Below are 22354 nucleotides of genomic sequence, written 5' to 3'. Positions count from 1 at the left end.
CATCTAGAACCTCCCACCACATCGCTGCTGCTGCTTCTCATCAGAGCCTCTGCAGTTAGATCTGGGCTAACAAAGCCTCCATTAAAGAACACGTGCTGTTTAATGTCAGTATATTTGCACAGACGCAACGCAAATTACTCCCTTTGTGAATTCATCCACCTGCATGTCCGCCGCTCATCATCTGCTTCGCATCAGCCTGACTCTGTGTTTCTGTGTGCAGTGACTAAATAACGACTCAGTGCTAATGTGGCCAACCAATCAATACTTTTTTCCTCCTCATTCAGCCGGAGAAGCTTTTTCTAAATGTAGTTGGCAAGCTGGGAGAAAGATAAGATAAGATAAGATAGAACTTTATTAATCCCTCGGAGAGGGACCGGCGCGTCTGTTTTCGACTTATTTCAGCTTCATTTTGTCAGTGCTTTTATTAAGTACAGAAGCTTTTTGTGCATATTTTTAGATCATTACGCTCCATCAGCCTGCTGGTTGGCTGAGAGGAGTCCAACTGCAAACAATTTGTCGCATGGCTGAGAGTCTGAGCAGAATAAGCTGCTCCTGCTGGTGGTTTTCTGTCTCAGTCTTCCTGATTTAGATAAAAAATAAAGCATTAACCTTTACAGAAAAATAACAAACAAGCTGGTGAATTCTGTGTGTACAATCTCTTAAATGAGAGTGAGTTAATATCTCATTTTTTTATGTCTCTGTTTTCTTCCTGTTGGTCGTCAGACACTTTATTTGCTTTTCTTTTGTTTACAATATACCAACCTTGTTTTAGCGAGCTACAGTTTACCAGCCCTCTGTCCTTCAGCGCTGAACGAGGAGGAGCTGTTGTCAAGGTAACAGCTCTCTGGTCTTAGAAATTGTAGTGTTGGACCACGGTGATGCATGTTTATCTTTACAGCCACAGGAAGCCAATCTGCCCGATCACAATGTTGCTAAAACTGTGATTTATCCTAATTATGTATCCACCTGACCATTACCTTCAAGATATAAACCAAGACCTCACCAGAAAACACATCTAACCCATCACTCTTAAAAATCCGAGCATTACTGTAATATGTATCTTCATCTCTATTATTGATCAGTGGGGTTGGACTTTGTTCAACCCCGAAGCATTTGAGTCCTCCTAATGGGGCATTAAAGAACTGAGAATAAACGCCTCTCCATATTCCCCTCGAGGGTTTCTGGCAGGTAACAAACAGCTTTAGCTGTATTATCGCCTTCCTCTGAGCTGAAATAGTCGTACACGTTCCTCCAAAAATGAGAAGGCTGCAAAGAAACACAGAGACGAGTAAATGTGTCTCTGTGTTAATCCAGATGCAGCTTGACCAGATGTGTTAAGCCACATGTGGATTTAATGAAATGTAAACGTAAACTGGTCTGAGCAGCGGTTCACTTGGACTAAAGTCTATGAAACCCACTCGAACACTAAACTGATGCTCCAAACACTGTGTAGGATCAGCTTGGCAAATGCAGCCTACAGAGTAGGCAGCTCACTGGATTCTGCCAAATATCGATTTCTGTTGTTATGTGACAAAAAATAAAGTTTGAAGAATCAGAGTATAGTTGCAGAAAACTTGGAAAAATAAAATAAATGAGATAATAGTCTGTCAAAGTGTAAGCAGAATAGACTGTACATAAAAGATGGACAAAGCTCAATCTGTATTCTTGTAATGACTTGCAGTGCGTCACTTCTTTGGTTCCAAAATAACTCAGATGTCTGCAGGATCGCCTCAGTAAACACTTTCCTAATGACTGTATGGCCTCAATAACCAACAAGTGTGAATGGAGTTAGTGGTCCAGTAGAGGTAATGAGTGACAGGAGAATGGTGGCTAAACTGTCATCACACGTTAAACAACACCTCCCACCCCATTCAAGTCACTCTGACAGCTATGAGCAACTCCTTCAGTGACAGTGTGAAGGTGAGATTTGGGAGGTGTTTTCACCCAGGTGCTGTCAGACTCACTAAAGGTACACATGTGTGATACTCAGTATTTGCTGCTATTAACATGCAGCCACTGCACTATGAAACATTCAATTTTTGCTGCTACGAGGCATCTAAAATGTCAGTTGTATTATTATTAATGCATATATTTCTTCTGCTTTTTAGAGCGTACATTTTTCTTCTAGTTGTTTTTATATAGTATTTCTGTTGTTAGATTATGCTACACCTATTTATTCCTGCTCTGTCCACTCTACTGCTGTGAATGTCCCAGACCATCTCGTCTCATCTTACATGATGTTAATTTGCAAATTACGGTCTCCATTCCAGTGAAAAAAGATGACAGAGCACGAGATGCTTTAGCTGGGACCTGCCTTGTAACTGAAATGTCGAACCATATGAGCATGCAGAGTTCCCAGTTTTCTCACTCTCAGTTGTTTTAGTCTTTTATGGGTACAGGGGAACCAATGTTGTATGTGCGCTCATAAAGCAATTGCTGCCTAATTATTTCAGGAGTTCATCTGTCATTTTCCATCTTCATTTTTTATGAAAACAATAAATAATAATAAATAATAAAGAATGGACTGACTGAGACTCGACTCGAACCAAAATGAACTGTAGACCTGAGCAGTTATTCAACAAAAAACAACAAGAATAAAAAAAGTACTTACATCCTCGTTGGTGGTCTGGTTGAGAGAAATCAGGTAGGTATGGAAGCCAGTCAGTCCCACCACTGACCACAGGGTGAAGAAACACACCAGCACCTCCAGCACAGTGAGCTCCAGTTAAGAAAACAGTAACAGATGTTTCTGGCTGACTCGAGGTTACTGATTAAACCGCAGACAGCGTAGCAAAAAAAATTATGTAACATGATTAAAGGCAGTGAATGTCAGTGGAAGAACACAGAGCGATGAAAGAAGCGGTTTTACCTTCTAACTGTGCAAAAAGGAGAAAAAATAAGACCATTTAGAAATAAGTTAATTAAAACAACTTTAAAGATTTTTTTCCATTAAAATTTCTAATATTTCTGTAACATGAGAAAAGGCAGATAAACAGACACTTATTTCTTGCCTCTCATCAATGAATCTGCAGGTTTTAACGGGCTGTAGCTAGGTAACTACAAGCCTAAGATTATCCCAGTGTGTGGCCTGATGCCACAGTCTCAGGATGATTTTAGAGTGTTTCCATGTGAATTATTTTATAATGAGAATCTTGCAGAAGGGTCTGTGCAAAATATGAGCAAGTTGTAATTTTTTTCTTTTTATTTGTCACAGTTTAGCGGCTTATCTTCAATTGCAGGATGAGTTTTTGTCATTCAAGTAATGAGAGTTCTGTTAACTTAGCTATGCTAAGGTTGGGCAAAGGCTGTACAGTTTTTGGTGTTCATGAAAATCCAGCAAACATATCACCCACACACTCAGTTTTAAAGGATATGTTCCAGGTGTTTCCTTCAAAGTGTTCAAAAAGCCACCATTCATTGAGCCTGTGGACAGGGAAACAGAAATTACAAGGTCATTATTGTTATTAAGGTAATAAACCCAGAGCTTATCATCCATATGAAGAAATACTCTTTCAGTTTGTCTGTCTCATCCTATGTTCAGTAAAAGAAGGAAGCAGGATGATGTGGTGTGGCTACAGATTAGGCTCATGTGTTCTCTCTGATTGGCCAGTTGAATGACAGGATACTTACGCATGACCACGTGGACGATGTCAAAGGTGAAGATATAAATGGTGAGCAGGGAGAGTGACAGGGTGAACAGGTAGAAGTATCTGTAGTTTCTCTTGCCCACGCAGTTGCCCACCCATGGACAGTGGTGATCAAAACGGTCTGAGGGAAAGAAGAAGAAAAAAAGAACAAAAGGGGAACTATAAATATGTAAAATGTTCCAGAACCTGAAAAACAAGCCTTCTTGGAGAGTAGACAATTTTGGGAATCAAAGGAATGTTAAAAATACACAAATTTCAATAACAGTCTTTCAGTCAAAGGCTGCTTTATGCCTCAGCTTCTGAATCTAAATATAGTGATCGCTTCCTCTTTGTGGCTGCTCCTCTATCAGCTGGAGGAGAGCCATATGAAAGCAGGGCAGGGTCAAATGGACAATGAAAGTAAACATCTTACTTTACACTTTCCTCCGCAGCCGACACCGCAACAATCCCCAGATGAAGTTTCACAACAATATCAAGTAAACACGGAGGCAAACAGACAGGATGTGAACCGGTTTGTAGATTCAAGTGGACCCGTGGATGATTGTTATATTTAAGGAACACAATGCAAATGTTGACCCAAGATGACTATATTTGTATTCCAGCTGTTTTGGGATAAAGTAGTCGCTAAATGTAAAGCAACGAGCTGGAAAGGAATGATAGGAGTGTATAAAACGCATATGAGTAGCATGACTCTCACTGAAATGTCTTAACTCGTAATGGAGGGATAATCATGAAATTTAGTACAGACGCACAGAGGATGAAAGCTAATGTTTGTGGTGATCTCAAAACTTTCACTCTAGCACTTTTTTACCCACTAAAACCAAAACCCTCAGCTAATCTACGATGGTAAATAGTCTGTTACATTAGCACAAATCCTAAATCTCCCATTCCACCATATTCCAAAGGTGCTCTGTTGGATTGGCAGGATGGATCCATGCTTTCATGTCATTTAACCAAACTCTGACCATATCATCTAAATATCAAAGCAGAAATTGTGCCAATGTTTTTCCAGTCTTCTCCTGCCCAGTTTTGGTTTGCCTGTGCAAATTGTTGCCTCGGTATCCTGTTCGTAGCTGACAGGAGTAGCACCCAGTGTGTTCTTCTGCTGCTGTAGCCCGTCTGCTTCAAGGTTCAATGAGTTGTGTTTTCAGAGTTGTTCTTCTGCATACCTTGATTGTAATTATTAGTTATTTGAGTTACTGCTGCCTTCCTGTCAGCGTGAAACACTCTCCCCTGACATCTGGCAAGACTATAAGTCACTTATCCATAAGTCATTTATGCAAAGAGAACTTCTATATTTTCTCATTTTCTGACCTTAAATCGCCTTTATTCTTTGTTCTCATCTCAGTTTGAACCTCCACAGCTCATTTTGACCATTTTCTAATAGATGAAAGCATCGTGGTGCCGCCACGTGACAGGCTTATTTGATATTTATGTTAACAAGCAGTTGAACAGGTGTACCTAACAAACTGGCCAAAGTGATATATAGATGCATCCCTACTGAAACCCAAAGACAATATAAGCAGACAGAAAAGTAGCTCAGGTAAAAGATAGATTTTAGCAGTTATTGGGATGCAAACAAAACAGCAAACAAGTGTAAAAAGACCATTTCATATGGACAAACATCAGCTTCCATTTATGCATATTGTGTTTACTTTGATTGCCCCAGATTTGTAGGTTGCATATGGAGTGCAGCAGCATAACAATCATCCACACTGTTCACTCCATAATAAATCTATAAGCACTTAAACTTGATTAAAAGTCTCACATATTCTTTTTCTTTTTGCAGCGTGAGTCACTGAATAAAATATGTGCAGTTATTCAGAGACCAACACCTTCACCCCAGACTTTATGTGCAGGACTACAAAACTGTGCATTTGCATCTTATAATAGTGGAGTGGCTGTTTTCTCTCTGAGACTTCCATCAGTATGAGCAAAGTTAAGGTGAGGAGGGAACAAAAACCTCTGCAGTAAAAGAGGGTCACAGGAATGCAGTTGTGTAATGCTAGCGCTGGGAGTGTGTGCGTTTCTACAGCAGGTGGACACAGATGAACCAGTGTTCACAATGACTGAGCACTTATTTCCTCACTGAGCCTCCACTGTCTCCTCTCCCGTCGCCTGTGAGTCTACGCTCCCTTCAAACGCATTCTTCATTCATCGGCTACCAAATCACTGCTAATCTGCAGAGCTGTGAGATGACACAGCTACACACACGCGTCACGTCACAAAGCATCACAATGCACCACAAATTCACGGCCTTCAAAACTTAAAGGGCATTCTAAAAAATAAAAATAAATCCCCTCACGAATGTTTTTCTAAAACTTTTACATCCCGTCCGCTTCTGCGTATATTTATAAAGCTAACATTTCTTTTTTTCACCGTGACAAACGAATGCACGGAGGTAATTAAGGATGAGGCATCAGTAATCGCCATCATGTCAGCGAGCTATTTTTCTCCTTGCTCACCTTTCTATTTCTGCACGCCTGAAATAAACCCATCTCATCTTTCTCCTTTTGTGAAGCCTTTCTGAGCAGCGTAACAAACGACGGCAGATCAGATGAGACTTCTTACCGACGCAGTTGTCGCAGATGCTGCAGTGGGACGCTCGAGGTGGTCGGAAGATCTTGCACGTGTAGCAGTACTTGAGCTTGACGATCTGATTATTGATCTGAACGTTGCGGATTCGGGGCGGGGGTCGCTGCCCTGCGGGGACGTTCCCATTGGCAGCCTCTGTGGAAGCGAACAGAAAAACATTAAATCAATGTGGATGACATAATATAAATTACTCTAAGAGATCATATTTAATCACAGTCAGCACAACACAGCAACAAATGAAATCCTCAGACAGTGTTAAACATGATTTGTGCATTGGATTGCATTGGACAGGAGCTCTAATGTGAGAATTAGTGACATAAATCACGACAGCTGAACCTTGAGGATGTCATTCACCAAGAACTGTCGCTCAGTACAGTATAGGTGGGCTGTTTAACTGTCAATATTTTTATTTGCAACTATAAAGCACCATATCTTTCTCCATTTGGACAGCTTCCTATCACTGGAATGGCCATATTTCACAGTAATCTTATGCCTGCATAGCAGCTATCAAACAAATGAATTCTGACATACTGTTTGTTTGTGACAATTTGGATGTTTCTGATTATCTTACACTCCGGGATCTGGAGATTATACGTGCAAGCCGATGATCACACAGTTGAATAACCCCGCAGAGTAGCTGCGAGGAAGAAATCTACCATTAACATGTCGCAGTGGACAGGCGTGAATGTGGAGTTAATGGAAAAGAGAAAGCGTACTTATTTGACTTCCTGGGGATTCATTAAGATTTATTTTTTTTAAAAGTGCTTTCTGTGGAAATGAAATTATCTGGGTTTTAGAAAGTGTTCAGAGATGCTAAGGGGCAAAAGCCTAAAATGCATACTTATCATTTGTATAGAGTCCTAAATGAAGATCTCTTAAGTAAAACAAAGCAGTTTCTGCACAAATAAATCAGTGAAACGAGCACATTTTCAGGCTTCTATTAAAAACATCCCTGGGACATAAATTCATAGATTGTGACAGCAACAAATACTTGGCATCATGCACCCACAGAATGTGGGATTTAGTGGCTTTCAGGATAAAGTAGTGAAGAATAAATTTATGAGTCACCACTCACAGGGAATGATGCCACTCCCTGTGAGTGCAAAGCTCAATCTGCTCGTGGCATTATATATTCCGAGAAGATGCCTCTCCTCGTATTAGCTTTCCCCCTGGGGACTGCTGCTAACAGGCAGAAGGGACAGAGCATCGGGGCTGCAGAGGCTTCTTTAACATCCCTGCTCGCTTGCTCAACTGGCTTTTAGCACTCCCACACTTACAACAGCCATCCTAACACATAAAAACATACTGTTTAATATCTGAAGGTGTGGGCTGATGAAGTTGGTACCAAACTGCGTAATTTAAGCTGGCATAATGCGGTCATGTGACCTGCTTAAATAGTGTTTATGTCAATAACAGCTTCATATTTGAAGAAGGTTGCCGAGATGTCTTATGTGGAAAGGTACAAGGCTTTGGGAATGCTGTGAGAGGATACATACAAGGTCAAAGAAAACATAAAGCAAGTCTGCTGCAAAAGAGGGGATGTCCAGTGAGGTTATTTAAAGGTATAGATTTACCTTTTCGGAAGTACAGAAATTATTATTTTTTACCTCAGGTTAAAGAAAACTGACACTGCTGGCAGCATATTTGAAATGAAACTACCACAAACAGATGCTTAGTTTGTGGTACTATAAAGACTGAAACACAGGGTAGCAACTATCAACAACTCGAACGCCACATTCCTGCACCTCGAAAGCTCACTAATTAACATTTTATAACTTGTCTATTCAATCTGAAATGTAAAAATCACAATTGTTCACTGAGAGAGAGAAAAAAAAGCTAATAAAAACTGAATATGAACCACCCAGTAAATTAGTTTGGTGTTTGTCACTCAAGACAAATTAAAGCGACGAAACATCACCAGAGGATCGATGTGGTATTGTTGCGTAAAGAAATGACTCAAATGAGTAATAGATCACTAAAATAGGCAGCGAATTTTCCATCCTTTGACTAATTGTTTCAGAGCTGACAGCACAAACATGCATGCGTTTCAGGTTCTCCATCAGCATCATCGAACGAGCACGATGAGTCACGGTCATGATGACAGCAGCACTTGATGCCAGCTAACCCAATCCCAGAGAGCCGAGTGCCCTAGCCTTTTTTTATAAGCCTAATCTGTCCTCAAAAGAGACCGGTCCACGCCCATGCTTCGTACACAGAGCGAGGGAACACGCATGCTGGCTGAAGGATGCTGTGAATCTTTAACAGAGACAAAGAACATTGAGCAGCCACACGGGGAGGGAGGGAGGCAAAGAGAGAGCACTGGATACTAAACAAATATAGCAGCATGAAAATACAAAAAAAAAAAAATCATAAAGAACAAAGGGCAATTTCTCTTTTCTAAGAGTGTTGTATGTTTTGGATACTGTGAAAAACTGTATTTTAAACTAAGCTCTACATTTGTGGATGAGCACACCCAACTTTTAGCAATCTAAAGTATAACAAGAATAAATAAACCAGCAGATTGAGGCTGTCTGCTCACTGTTTAGCAAACATATATAGTGAAATATTTTATCCCTCCTAAATACTTTAACTACTTCCACCTAGTTTGCAATCCACACCTCTGGGTGTCCTTTGACACACAGACACGCGCCGCTGTGTGCAACACCCTGGATGACAACGATGTAAAAGCACCTGAGCTGCAATAACCACTAGACACGTCGCTGACTAAACATTTAAATGTATCTAGATAAGAGACTTGTGACTATGGCATTATCAGCACTGATACTGAATAGCACTGCTTACAAGGGCAGGCGCTGGACTGCCACACCTGGCAAGGTGAGGTCACATGCTACTTTTTACTATTTATTACTTTGAGGTTTTTTTAAATAATAAAAACTTTACAATCACGTAGCCACTGTATTTTTGAAATTTGTGTCAAAAGCCAAAGGTTTGAAAAGATACCAGAATACACCTGTTCAATTGCTCACTAATACAAATATCTAGTCAATCACACAGCAGGAACTCCAGTGCAGAGGGGTAGACCTGGTTACAAGGTCTAGCACCAGAATGGGTAAGTAAGATTTTTTTAAGTGACTTTGAAAGTGGCGTGGTCGTTGATACCAGAGTGGGCGCTCTGAGTATTTCAGAAACTGCTGATGTTCCTGTACGAACATCTGTACAACAAAGAAAGACCCCCTGAAAAAGAGCAGTTTTTCTGGCATAAATACCACATTTATGTCAGAGGACAATGGCCAGACTCCTTCAAGGTGATAGTAAGGCAACAGTAACTCAAATAACCATAAACATGCAGAAGACCATCTGTCAACACATTGATCCTTAAAGGCCCCAATCTGGTGCTAGCAACGTATAACTAACAAAGTGACTAATGAGTGTATTTCATGCAAATAAAGCCTCTTCAAACATTCCCAAAAATATAATTAAATCTGCAACTACACCTACAACTGGCACTAGCAACAAAAAACCTTGTTCGTTTCTTAATTAGCAACAATACTGTTCACATGGAGTCGTGCTTGTGTTTACCTGCCAAATGTAGGTCAGGTTCTTGCTCCTCTTTAGGCTCAGCCTTTAGTTTTCAGCTGTGCCTGAGGCTCTTTAGCTGCTAAATGCTACACAGCTAGTCACTGGTCGTGTCACTCCATTGTTTGCTAGTGACAGGTAGTGCTCAAGATAACTTACTTGTAATAGTACAAATAAACCCAATTGCATAGCATGTGGTCTTGTCAGGCTGTTAAGGATTTGTCAAAGCTGCAATTTAAACTGGTATTTAAAAGACATAAACGCTGCTCTATCTTCTTGATCTAGAGTGTTGACATTCTTCTGTAGATGTAAACACTGTTTCCTTTAACAGTTTCCTGTGTTTGTGTTTATCCCTGAGCTCTTCTCAATTGTTAGAAGTGGGCAAAGCCATGTTGCAAACAATTTAGTCCAGACTGAGAAACATGTGGATAAGATAATGGTAATAATGGTGATATCGCTTTTAATCAAATGTGATCAAACAAAACTTTGACCGGGCTATTGCAACACCTTGATTTTTTATTTCTTCTTCAGCCATTCACTTGTAGATTTGCCGCTCTGCTTGGGATCTTTGTCCTGATGAAGGCCCCACTTTCAGCCCAGCTTTAGCTGTCAGGCATCACATTTGACTCCAGAATAACAATGATAATAATAAATGTATACTTTATTAATCCTGTAGGAAATTGTTTAGTCTTCTGCATTAACCCATTCACTCATCGAAGGAGTACCAATCCAGCTTGCCTCAGGATAGCCGTTCAGTGGATTTCAACCCCCGACCTTCCAATCATGGGGCGAACACTCTACCTAATGAGCTATCCCTGTCCCCAATAATGGCAGCGGTGGGATTCGAACCCACGCCTCCAGAGAGACTAGCCTTAGACCGCTCAGCCACGCTACCAACAAGTGCCCAGCCCACAAATGGTATGAAGTGCTGGGTTTGGTCTTTGGCACTCTTTGCACTTTATGGCCAAACATCTCTATGTCGGTCACCTTAAAGGACATAGTTCTAGAGGTCTTGAGGTTTATGCTGATGCAAGCTAAAGCTGTGCTGCTGTGGTTTTAGTCAGAAGAAGCTAACTCTTGGCATCACTTCCAAACAAGCCATACTTCTTCAGTCTTTGTCTGATTGGGCTGTTATGAACTTTAATATCTAACTAAGGTGACTAAGGCCTGAGATGTAGCTCTTGGACTTTGTTTTGGGGTTTTTTTTTAGTTTCTCTTAGCATTGCACAGTCTGACCTTGGAGCGAATTTGCTGCAAAGTCCACTACTGGGAGCATCGGCATTGTGTTAAAACACACACCTGAATTTTCCAGACCAGCAGACTTACAAATCTTGTGCTTTTACAGAGATACCCACACTTGCTGTTGATCATTTAATCACCTGCAGTAAGGGTGTACTTAATTTTTCATAGGACAGCATAGAGTCCTGTGAAAACCTTTTTCACATGAAGTTATAAGGGAAGCAGTGGAGAGTGTCTGTCCGCAAATCCTGTAACTTACCAATTTCCATCTCAATGAATGTAGCCTCTTCCGGAAGGGCCCTCGGTAGCACCCCGGGGTCACTGAAGCTGGTCCTCAACAGCATGGCCATAACGAAAAGGAACAGCAGGACAGCAAAAACTGGGATGGCGGGACAAAGATGAACAGCCAGGTACGGACATCTGCACAAGAAAAAGAAAAGTGTTTTTAAAATAATGTGCACACAACAGCTGCTTTCTTTTCTACATATTCGCATCTGCAAACTTGACATCATACAGGATTGAGGAAAAACATGTTTTTCTCACATTAATTAATTAAAGAAATCCTGTTCTACATTTCTCCATCATAGTAATACATGATAACTACGGATAATCTTAAGAGAAGCGGCAGAGCACTCTCAGGAAAGCCATGAGCACAGAGGACACAACAAAACAACACCACACATATTTTTAACTGGTGTTCAGAGCATAAGGTCACGAACCACAAGACCGAAGTCGTGGCCTTGAATAAATAACACGATGCTGCACTCCCTACACCTTCTGTACTAGTGGAGAAGCGTGGATCCATTTGCCAGGCCATTGAGATTAGAGCCAGCTGGGCTCCTCCAAAAGGGCCGGCTGCACAATCTGATAACAGATGTGAGCTGCAATGCAAAGTGCTGCAACAGAAGAGCGCAGCAGCAGCAAAAAGGCTTCCACACGCAGTTATTAATAGTTTAACTCTATGGCCTCATCGCTCTCCCTTGAGGCTGAAATCATATATTCATAATGTGACTCTAATGTTGCACTACAGGATTTTAAGGGACTGAGGAACACTAACTGTAGTTCAGCATGCCACGCATAAAACTGCCCACACACAAGATCACCAGACTACACTTTATTTACACAGTATTCTCTTTTGTTCCATTAAACAGCATCTGCATACAGTGCATCTGGAAAGTACCTCCACATTTTGTCATGTTACAGCCTCGCCTCAAAACTCTACATGCGATTCCCCATAAAGATAAAGTGAACAAACAGTTTGCTTGAAATTAACGCAGATTTATTAAAAATAAAAAACAAAACATGTACATAAGTGTTCACAGCCTTTGCTGCTAATTTGGCAAAAATTATCACTTAGAGAGAACATCAGAAGCACCAAGTGCTTTATGTTACAATAACATAAGAAACATATTTATCTCAAAAGTTAGGAAATTACTATTTTACAGCAGCCAAACCATAAAAAAACATCTTAAAACAATACAGCATAATAAAAATATAAAACAAGCGCCAAACATTACACTAAATTAAACAGAAAATGTAAAAAAGCCCACGATAAAGGAAAAAAATGGGGCTTAAAAATAAAATAAATGAAGGTGTTATTTTATTATCTTATTTTTCTTGCTAAACCAATAAAAAACCAATAAATAAATAAACCAATAAAAAAAGTGCGAGGAGGACTTTTCTGTTGGTTGCGACAGAACAGCAAGCTACTGTCTTTTGGTTTACTGCCAAGTCCTTTTCATCTAATATAAAATCCAGTGAATGGTTATACAAAGCGGCTGAATCTAGCAACAAATTTGCTAAGGTAGCAACAAAGAAATGAGGTGCAGGATGATTGCAGTGACAACAGCGAGGAGGACAAACTAAAAACAAATATCAGAATCTACAAACTGAAACTCAAATACAACACAAGAATATCCAAACAGTTAACATTTGGTTATAGCCAACACTCTATTGTAACAAAAACAAGTAGCCTATAACACATGAAAAATATGGAGGGTAAAACTCTTATTTTTCATACTGTGGACGGTTGTTGACTTAGTTCAAATTTTGCTGATCGGAGTTGCTCTTCTATACGATCCAATGCGCTCTAAGCCAATAACAGAAATCTGTACATAGGGGCACCATTGCACATCTGTGATCTCATAATTAAACCTGAAGTGGCTGCAGTTATATAACAAAAAGGGGAAAAGAGAGAGAAATCAGCAGCCATTAAAAAATAAATTGCTTTTGCCTGTTTTATTTAATTTGTTTAACACAGATAACCTCACACAGGTGGCCCGGATGTCAGCTACTCATCTACTACAGTGTCACCCACAGTTTTGCTTCATCATCATGGTCGGTTTTCTGTTCTCACTATGCAGACATACAGTTAAAAGTGAACAAAGCGGACTTGTTTAATGTCACCACGTACATGAACCCTGTCAGCATACCTGAGCTCTGACAAGACAACAAAGCAAACACACACACACACCTGCTTGACTTGTCTGAGCAGTTTTCCGGCAGCGCATTTCAAACATTAATGGGGAGAAGGAGCGGAGATCAAATCAATAGAAATTTCCACTGGCAGGCCTGCGAGGTGTGTTTCCCACAGCCGTTTGTGCAGAGGCCGCACAGAGCGGGATTCAGGCTGAGGGAATGCAGTCTGTCGATGAAGTGCAATTCCCGTAACCGTAAACTGGAACATATTCAAGGAAGGCTTCTCTATCATTGCTTCCCATCAAGCCCCCCTATCTTTCCTGGATGTGACAATTTCCTGTGCTGTGCAGGGTGGAGCTGTCACGGCACCACTCTGGTGACTCCGTGTTCACCAATCACCACAGAAGCAGCAGGAAAAACTGGATCGTCTACGAGGGGATATCTGTCAACTGACACGCACATGTTGCTAACAAACCCTCTTCCTTAACCAACTTACTTCATATTTATGAAATATCCGTTTACTATTCTAACAGCATGTCTTTGTGAAGGTGTGAAAACAACCTGTGTGGAAATTATTTCATGAACTTGAGAGGTGCTAGAAGGCAGATTTCCTTACCTTTGTACAGAGACAGGTATGCCACAATATCTACATTTTATGCAAAGCTAAGCTTACCTACTGCTTTATATTTAGCAAAATAAACAGTAGTATAATTCATCTCATGTAATGCTCATCGAGAATACATTACAATACCTTCTATTACACTGAAATGCTACAAATACATGAACTACCTTTAGAGATAATACATTTGTAATAGAGTGCCTTTTTTTTTTGTTTTGTTTTTTAACCAACCAGGAAGTTAGAAAACACCTCGCCCTTGATACACAGTAGAATTTGTCTGTAGGCTTTTGGATTATTACAGAAAATAAGAAAAGAATAATGAAAAAAGGTCCTCGGCCAAGCTGGTCACCCCACTGTCTCGACTGAGAACCAAGGGTGATCACTCTTTTTCTGTTAGGAAACCCATTTTTCGTGATAATCATCCCGAGGAGATCAGATCACCAAGCTCACTTTTGTCTTTTAAATCCTTCTTAAAGACATATTTTTTCAAAGTAGGCTTTTTCTGTGCCTCCATTTGAAGTTTATTTCGATGTTGTCCACCTCAATTGTTTAATCGCCTTCTCCTAGTTATAATTTCAATCTACGTTCTACTAGCTTTTAATTACCTGTTGTTTTATTTTTAATTTTCTTTATTCCTCACTTTTTACCTCCTTGTGCTGCTAGTATTCCTAAGCCAAATGTTGAGTGACCTTTGCCTTCTCTTAGATGTTTTATTTGCTGTTTCTTATCTTATCTTGTTAAGCACTTTGTAACTTTGTTTTTGAAAGGTACTACATAAAGAAAATGCATTGCCATTACAATCCAAACAGACTGTGTTCTCATAGTTCTTAGCAAAATTGTCTTCTAATTAATGAGTTGCACACTTATCTGTGTGTGCTGCATAACAAAAGGCAAAATGTAACCAGATTACATTTGTTAACCTCACCCCTTATATGCGTATTAAACCATTCCTGCATTCTTCCAATTTATTAAAAATAATAATAACAACAACAACAAAGGAATTTAAATTGTGCCACTGCCAATTATATGAAGGTATGAGATGCTAAAACCTCTTGTTTCTACAGTGTTTATTTTTTTTGCACAAGTTGCAGTAGTTCATATTGGTTACTGATTGACCCAGAGGAGGCCTACATCACATTCAAAGGCTGTAATCTTATTAACCATGGCACAAAACTATTATCACAATTGAGTTTACCCCTTGACTTAATAGGCAAATAAAGCCTTGCTGTATGTTCTTTGGATTATTTATTGGCCCCTAATTAAATCTTAAACAAATATCACAGAGTGGGCATTAGACCCCGAGTTTTACCGAAGTTACACCGAATAAACTTTGTTTAATAAAAGGGAACTCGTTTAGGGAAAAACCTGGTGGTCATAAAAGACAATAAAGGCATTAAAATAAAACAATTAAATCTCATTACACAGGAGACAGATAAACTACCTACTGCTGCTCCTACTGTCATGTCTGTGCCTGGTGTGGGTGGGCATTAGATGCTTTAAGGCGAGTCTTCTGCAGACGTTTAGTTCCTTCTTAACTCAGAATGACACAAGCTCAGAGATGAAAAGCTCCTAAAGTAGTGATATCACCAAATTAGAATCACTTCAGCGTCTCAGCCACACCGCCCCTGAACCCGGGATTACGACGCCACACATAGTGACTCATGACATTTTACCTTTGTCGAACATTTCAAACCCTTCCGTTATTAATACTTAACAGCTGTAAGCTGTTGCAGGCCTGCTTGACTCATACTCCAAATGAATTATGCACTTGCTGTGCAGGCAGCTCAACAGTGGGCCTCAGTAACAGCCTTCTGTCATACAAACATCTGCAGACTGTGCCTGGCTGTTTCTAGGGCACTGCTGAGGGAAAAAAAACAAAAGCTCTCAACCTCTGCTTGCCCTCTCTCCTTTTTAAGATACAAGCAGGAAACAAGTCGATATCAGAAAAGCTTTCGTGGATCCTCGTGCTTTTCCCACAGCAATAAAACTGCTCATGCTATTCTCATAAATATTCAAAAAAACGAAAGCCTGATGAAATCCAAAAGCTCACTTAACATTTACTTCTTATCTAAGAATATTTCAAGAGTCATCCAAACGATGCAGATATCAGCACCTCATACATTAGTATGCGGTATCAAGCCGTGACTGAATTTCCTGCTTCAGGTAGACAAAGATGATACATGTCCTTGCTCTGATGTCATGGGAGCTTGCACCCCCTGAACCTGAAGCTCCAGACTACACTCACTATACTCTGATGCCAGGCTTAAATCAGTCGTCCTTGTTATGCAACATTTAAATACCAAACGAGAGAGATGAAACATTAGAGCCTGGGTCACGGAACGTTTAGTGGGATTAAAGTTAGGATCACAGATGTTGGGTCATATAATATTTAGCAAGTGAACTTGAGACTGATGAGAAATGTGTTTATTTAGCAGTATCTCTGTCACATTTTTGATAGCAGTGCATCTACTTCAACCCCACCCCAAGATTTATGCAAATACAATGTGGACTTTCCTTCCTTGCATGAAGCAGGCTCGTAGGCTGTGAGCTATAGATTTATAAAATCCACCCTCCACAGAGGAGCGGCTCTCTCCTTCTGATAGAGAAGCTTCCAGAGAACAAAGCCTTTAGATCATGGTTGCTGTAAATGGAGCGCGTACTCTGAGTAGGGTATAAATCATGTTATTGCTCATTTGGCCTTGGCCGGATGCCGCTTTCCGATTGGTTAACAGGGAGACAGGGTGGAGTTAGATGCTGAGAGAGGCTTGGGGGGGTTGACTACAAGAGCTCTTCTGACTGCAGCCACTCGCTCTGCAGGCTCATCCCTGTATACCTACTTCTCCTGCATCGCTCCCATTACTGCACACATACAGCACCGATACCCAGAAAAGAAGATCGTCATGCACATATGGTTTTCTGGCCTAGTGGCTAAGTGTCCTGTGGTGGACAGACAGATGACACACTGTCCTTATGTTCCAGTTTCTTGTTCCTTCCTCCAAAATCCATAGGTGGCAATCCGCATGCACATATGCACACACGTTGACAAAAAGCAGCAAATAGAAACCAAACCTGCAAACATCTATCTGCAAGTAAGCCTTCTGCAGATATGTACATGCTAAAGCCCTCTGTACACACACACACTGAATGCAATACCCAGTTTAATAGATATGCAAAAAGGATCAGCACAAATCCAATAAGGTAAGGATGTAAAGACTTAAAATTCTGCCCAGCAAGGGAAAAGAAAACTAAAAAGGCTGGGCCCATTTCTTCAGTGACTAATTTGTTTACTTGTCCCTAATGCATCTTTCCATTTGTGTACTCAGCCACTGGTTTCCGCAATTTAGCACAAATTAAAACACGGAGGGGTCTCCCTGCACATGATGCCGGTGGCTGATGATAAAAGTGAGATGTCTGCTCCCCTGGTCTTGGATATTAGCCAGCTCACGCCATGACATTGCCCTCCCTTGTTCTGCCATCAACGTCACGGTGCAGCACACTGCCCAACCTTAAGCTCACATGTGAGGAAGGAATTCTCAAAGATAAAGAAACAGCAAGACGTTGCCCTGACAGGCAGCTTAGCTGATTATACTGATGCAGCGTCACACAATCGACTGCAATACAGTCTTTAATGTGTTGCAAGCCTTTATACAAAAATTACATTTTTGATCACTGGTTTGTTTTTAGTGTTTTTAGTGTTTTAGAGCAGTGAAATTCAACAAATATTAGTTTTGCAGATTAACTGATAATTTATTGGCTTCTGTTTTATACCTTTTTTTCCCATTTTTAGCACAAAATGAGCCAGATAATCCTAACGTCAGCATACTGATTTATACTCACAATGACAAACCTAACAGATATTTATCCACTAGCGTGCCTTAGTTTAGCAGCTTAACACGATGACATTTCAAAAGAGAGCAGCAGCTGTTACAAATGTGATCAGTTTTGCAATGATTTAGTCAGAAATCAAATCACAGTGGTGGCTAGAACATCATCACGACATCATCCAGTGGGGGAAACTTAAGAGGCGTTTTCTGAGGGAGTGCTCAACGGTTCATGCCATTTGGTCTCCAACTATGAATGCAGATTATCTTAAAGCGGCTAGAAGAAAGTTGAGTCATCTTCAAAACATATCTTGAGACCTTGAAAGTGCAATTGAATGCACCTTTCTTTTGCTGTCCACGTGGTCTCTCTGCATGTCTTACACATGACTCCTCAATACCTGCCACACCAGGAAACCTCCATCACCAAAACTCTTGTCTTTGCCAACAGATTCTAGATATTCATATGCAAATATCTGTTTATAGAGATTCAAGATTTGGAGTTGGAGGATTACAATTGGTTTCTTTTGGGGAGCCTGAATGTCTGTGCTAAGTTTCATGATTATGCAATAGTTGTTATTTATTTATGGGTGACAAGCGATGGGAAGGTTTTTCAGTCGGGTTTTAAGATAAAATAAGTACTCTGAACAAGCAGTCTCAGACTCTGGAAAATGCAGAAAATGAACATAATCAACAGCAGATGCATTAATTATGAAAACAGCTGTTACTTACAGCGCTCGCACTAGCTGACAAATAATTCTACAATAGCAAAGAGCTTAGACTTGGTGTTTTAATGCTTCTATCACTAGTTAAATTGGCATTTTGTGAATGCATTATACCTCAGAGCCTTTCTGCTGATGGCTTTCACCCTGTCATAGCTTCAATGTATCAAGTTGCCATGTAACTGAATTTAGCAATTACCCCCATGTTGCTCGGGCCCAACTTCAGTAGCTGTCCCACCCAGAAAGATAATTATATTGTGCTGTAATATGAACATAGCAAGTTAACGACCCTCTAGCTATCAGTTATCATAACGCCTCCTCCCAGCTCTGGATGCTCAGCGTGAGCAGTATCATCCTTTTCCCTCTGTGCTCTGAGCCGGACAACAGCTCCTTCTGTGCAGACTCAGAGGAAAGCAAGAGGCCATTAACGTGCAGGCAGACAGAGACGGGAAGGGCCTGGCACTATGCAAGAGCAGCTACTTCTCCTCGCCACTATGCTCCAAATCCATTTGGCCTGGTAGCCGCATACACACCCACAGTCAACGGAGGTTACTGTGTTACACAGCAGGATTTTGTGCCAAATCATTGTGTTCTGTGTGTCATTTAAAAACTACCAAGAAAGAAAAGAGGAAATAACAAGGACGTGGACAGAAAGTGTAAGCAGCACTGCTTTATGAGCCACGTCCATGTTCTTCATTTTATTAAAAGGCACTCCTCAGTACAGCATGAACTGATGAGATCTGGCTTCACCAGCAGCATCCGAGCAGGTCGACAGTGCTTGCCTGGATGATGAGTACAATGGGTTGTGCAAGTAGTGGATTGGGACAGAACTGCTGAGACCAAAAAAAAAGGGCCGCAAAACCAAAGCTGAATGACTTGTGTCATTAAATATTGAACAACTCAGTATGTGGTCAGTCATAACCATCTTCTCTGTCAGGAAGAGAATTTAGATCAACAAGACACGAATACGAGGTTATCAAAGTGAAATTGTTGCCTGTTACAAAAGAAAACCATAAAAGGAGGTTACATTTACTGCCCACCACCGAGCCCAGGATCACATTACCATTAAGTAGGTTTAGAAAGGTAACAAAAATCCAATACTCCCTTAAAGAAATCATTTTCAGATCAACTACACATGACTGAGATGAGGATAACAGTAAAAGCTTGATTTGGTGATTTAACCTAATCAAAGGTGAGGACTTTACGTTACTCTTTGTGATGCATTAGGATATTCAGCTAGTTCTGAGTTCTGAGAAGGTGGATACTGCTTTCCAGATCAATCAATCAAAATAAATTGTTAATGCATTTCATGATCAAATAACCTATATTCTCAGAGCGGACATCTCTAACACGTAAATTAAGCAGTGATGGATGTTTTTGATTGAAGCTAAAATATTTATTATGTGAGTTTATACTGATTTTATGCACCTCTAAAGTTGACAAATGTTGGATAAGGCTATAAGACGTGATATTTTGGCAACCGGAAAAGGCATAAGAAGCCTAAAGGGAGTTGGAAACACTTTTTGGAGCAGCTGATAACTTTGCCACGGGGTATGACTTACTCGAAAGCGAAGAAGAGGGCGCAGGTCCCGGTGATGAGGAAGAGGGTCAGGTAGAAGACGCCCTTCTGCCGGGCCATCATCACCCGTCCGTCGCAGCAGAAAGTGTTTTTCCCCGGGAGCTTCTCCCATTTTCGCACCTTTCGTGTTATCATCACCGCCGACATGGTGTCCTCTTCTCAGATCAGCAGTGTGCGCTTCTTTGGGTCAATACAAGTATTTATACTGCAAAGGGATTCAGACAATACGCCGATGGCTCGGGAGGGGATCTGCGCACATGTAGCCCCTTCCCAAAATACTATTTAGTCAAAAACAGTCCAGTTAATGAGTGATATTAAAGACTTGTGCGCTAAGTGGCGGCTGGGAAGCATTTTCTGACCATTCAAAGTGTCGCAGTCACATCATCGGCGTTTTCTAATCCATATTATTTCCCGTCTTTACTGCAGCATGTCATTCCCACAGTGAGCCTCCCTCTCCGCTCAAACAACCTCAATCCCTTCACGGTCCGGGCACCTCTGGAAATCAGGAGAAATTCATCCAAATGCGTGCAGCAGATGATTCCCACCAGAAACCTGAAAATCCAGCTTTTCAATCGGAAGAGCGGACCTTGACCGACTGACATTCATGTCATCTCGATAAATCATAAATGGTTTTACGGGCGAGCAGCTGCTGGGTCTTCACAAACAGGCTGTTAGACTGTGACTGCACTGCTGGTTCAACAGCCTTCATTTAAAGAAAAATAAAAATAAGAAAGAATCGCCAGTGTGTCCAGGAATATGTAAAGCTCTTGGATATGCCTTTCCCCCCCTACAGCCTGCCAGCTCTCGGTTTCAGTCAATGGTAGCAGGAAACACGCCTAGATTGAAATATCTAATCTTAAAGGGGCAGGACAGGTGAAAGAAAAAGGGAACAAAGGACACAGGAACAGGTCCTGTCTTGATCACATTAATATGCTAAATTGCTCGCCTATCGTATTGCCCAAGGGAGCAGAGCGTGAAGTGTTTTATTGGAGTTAATTGGTAATGGAAACCAGAGGGATTAATCCCCCACGAGAGCAGAGATAAGCAATGCAGAGGTCTTTTTTTGATCTTATTTCTTCTGCATCATACATGACAGTTTGACAGGCTAAAACAAACCGATACATTTTGAAGATTTGACCACATGAATTGTTGCACTGTGTACGTAAGCTATATTAGTAATACGCTTGCATTTCTAACACCATGTGTGCACAATGGTGTGAAAAACTCTTTGTCCCCGCCCTCATTTATTATTTTTGGCATATTTTTCACACTTACATGTTTCAAGCTAATTGCAAAGTATATAAGCATGCATATATATATATATATATATATATATATATATATATATATAAACCCTCCACATGGAGGGTTTTCCAACATGAAGTGTTTAAGGTCACGCCAAAGCATCTAAGGTCAGACCTTGACTTGGCCACTCCATAACCTTCAGTTTTACTTATTTGTTTATTTATTTTAGTCATTCAGAGGTGGACTAGCTGTGTTTCAGATCTTTTTTCTGATGCATAACCCAAGTACGCTAAGCTTCAGGGCACAAACTGACAGCTTGACATTCTCCTTCATGATTTTCTGGTAGAGAGCAGAATTCACGGTTCCATCAAGTAAAACAAGTCGAACAGGTCCTGAAGCAGAAAAGCAGCCTCAGACGATGGTCTGGCACTACCTCCACCGTGTCTGACTTTTGTTATGATGCTCTCTTTATGAAATTCTGTGCTACCTTTATGTCAGATGTAACAGGATGTAAACCTTCAAGAAAGTTAAACTTTTGTCTTAATAGACCACCGTTTATTTTCCCAACAGTCTTGGGGATCATCAAGATGTTTTTGGCATATGTGAGGTGAGCCTATATGTTCTTTTTGGTAAGTAGTGGTTTTTTTCCTTGGAGCTCTCCCATGGATGCAATTTTTCGCTCCGTCTCTTTCTGATTATGAAATCATTAACAGTTACAAGGTGTATCCATTTGTGGATTAAAGCTCTCGCTGTTTGCTGGAGTCCGAAGCCTTATAAGAGGCTTTGTAACCCTTTCCAGACTGATTAATGTCAATGACCTCTCTTCCTTGATTTAAGATTCAAGATTCAAGTAGTTTATTGTCATGTACACTGCAAAACACAAAAGGTTACGCAGAGTAATGAAATTCTTACTTTGCAGGTTCCCTTCACACAAC

At 40.6% G+C, this 22354-nt stretch overlaps 1 protein-coding gene across 2 annotated transcripts in view; it reads right to left on the bottom strand.

Annotated features, from left to right (window-relative positions):
- The window catches only part of zdhhc9 (zDHHC palmitoyltransferase 9), a 31835-nt gene that overhangs the window by 7318 nt on the left and 2163 nt on the right, over positions 1 to 22354 (bottom strand). The window contains exons 1-6 of one of the 2 annotated variants that reach the window (XM_085433226.1): positions 20158 to 21004; positions 11278 to 11438; positions 6219 to 6377; positions 3631 to 3768; positions 3377 to 3423; positions 2612 to 2716 (exon numbers count right to left, since the gene is read on the bottom strand). In XM_085433226.1, the coding sequence (XP_085289352.1) occupies positions 2612 to 2716; positions 3377 to 3423; positions 3631 to 3768; positions 6219 to 6377; positions 11278 to 11438; positions 20158 to 20321 (774 nt within the window). In that variant the 5' untranslated portion in view covers positions 20322 to 21004. Of the gene's footprint in view, positions 1 to 2611; positions 2717 to 3376; positions 3424 to 3630; positions 3769 to 6218; positions 6378 to 11277; positions 11439 to 20157; positions 21005 to 22354 lie in introns of those variants that run through there. The other variant, XM_085433234.1, reaches the window with a different exon arrangement.

This window comes from Copadichromis virginalis, linkage group LG2 (assembly GCF_057382275.1).
Source record: "Copadichromis virginalis isolate Kocher_CV1m ecotype Utaka linkage group LG2, C_Virginalis_male_GT1.1, whole genome shotgun sequence".
Lineage (NCBI taxonomy): Eukaryota > Metazoa > Chordata > Actinopteri > Cichliformes > Cichlidae > Copadichromis > Copadichromis virginalis.
Note: the sequence above shows the minus strand (reverse complement) of the source record. Positions and strands in the feature narration are given on the sequence as shown.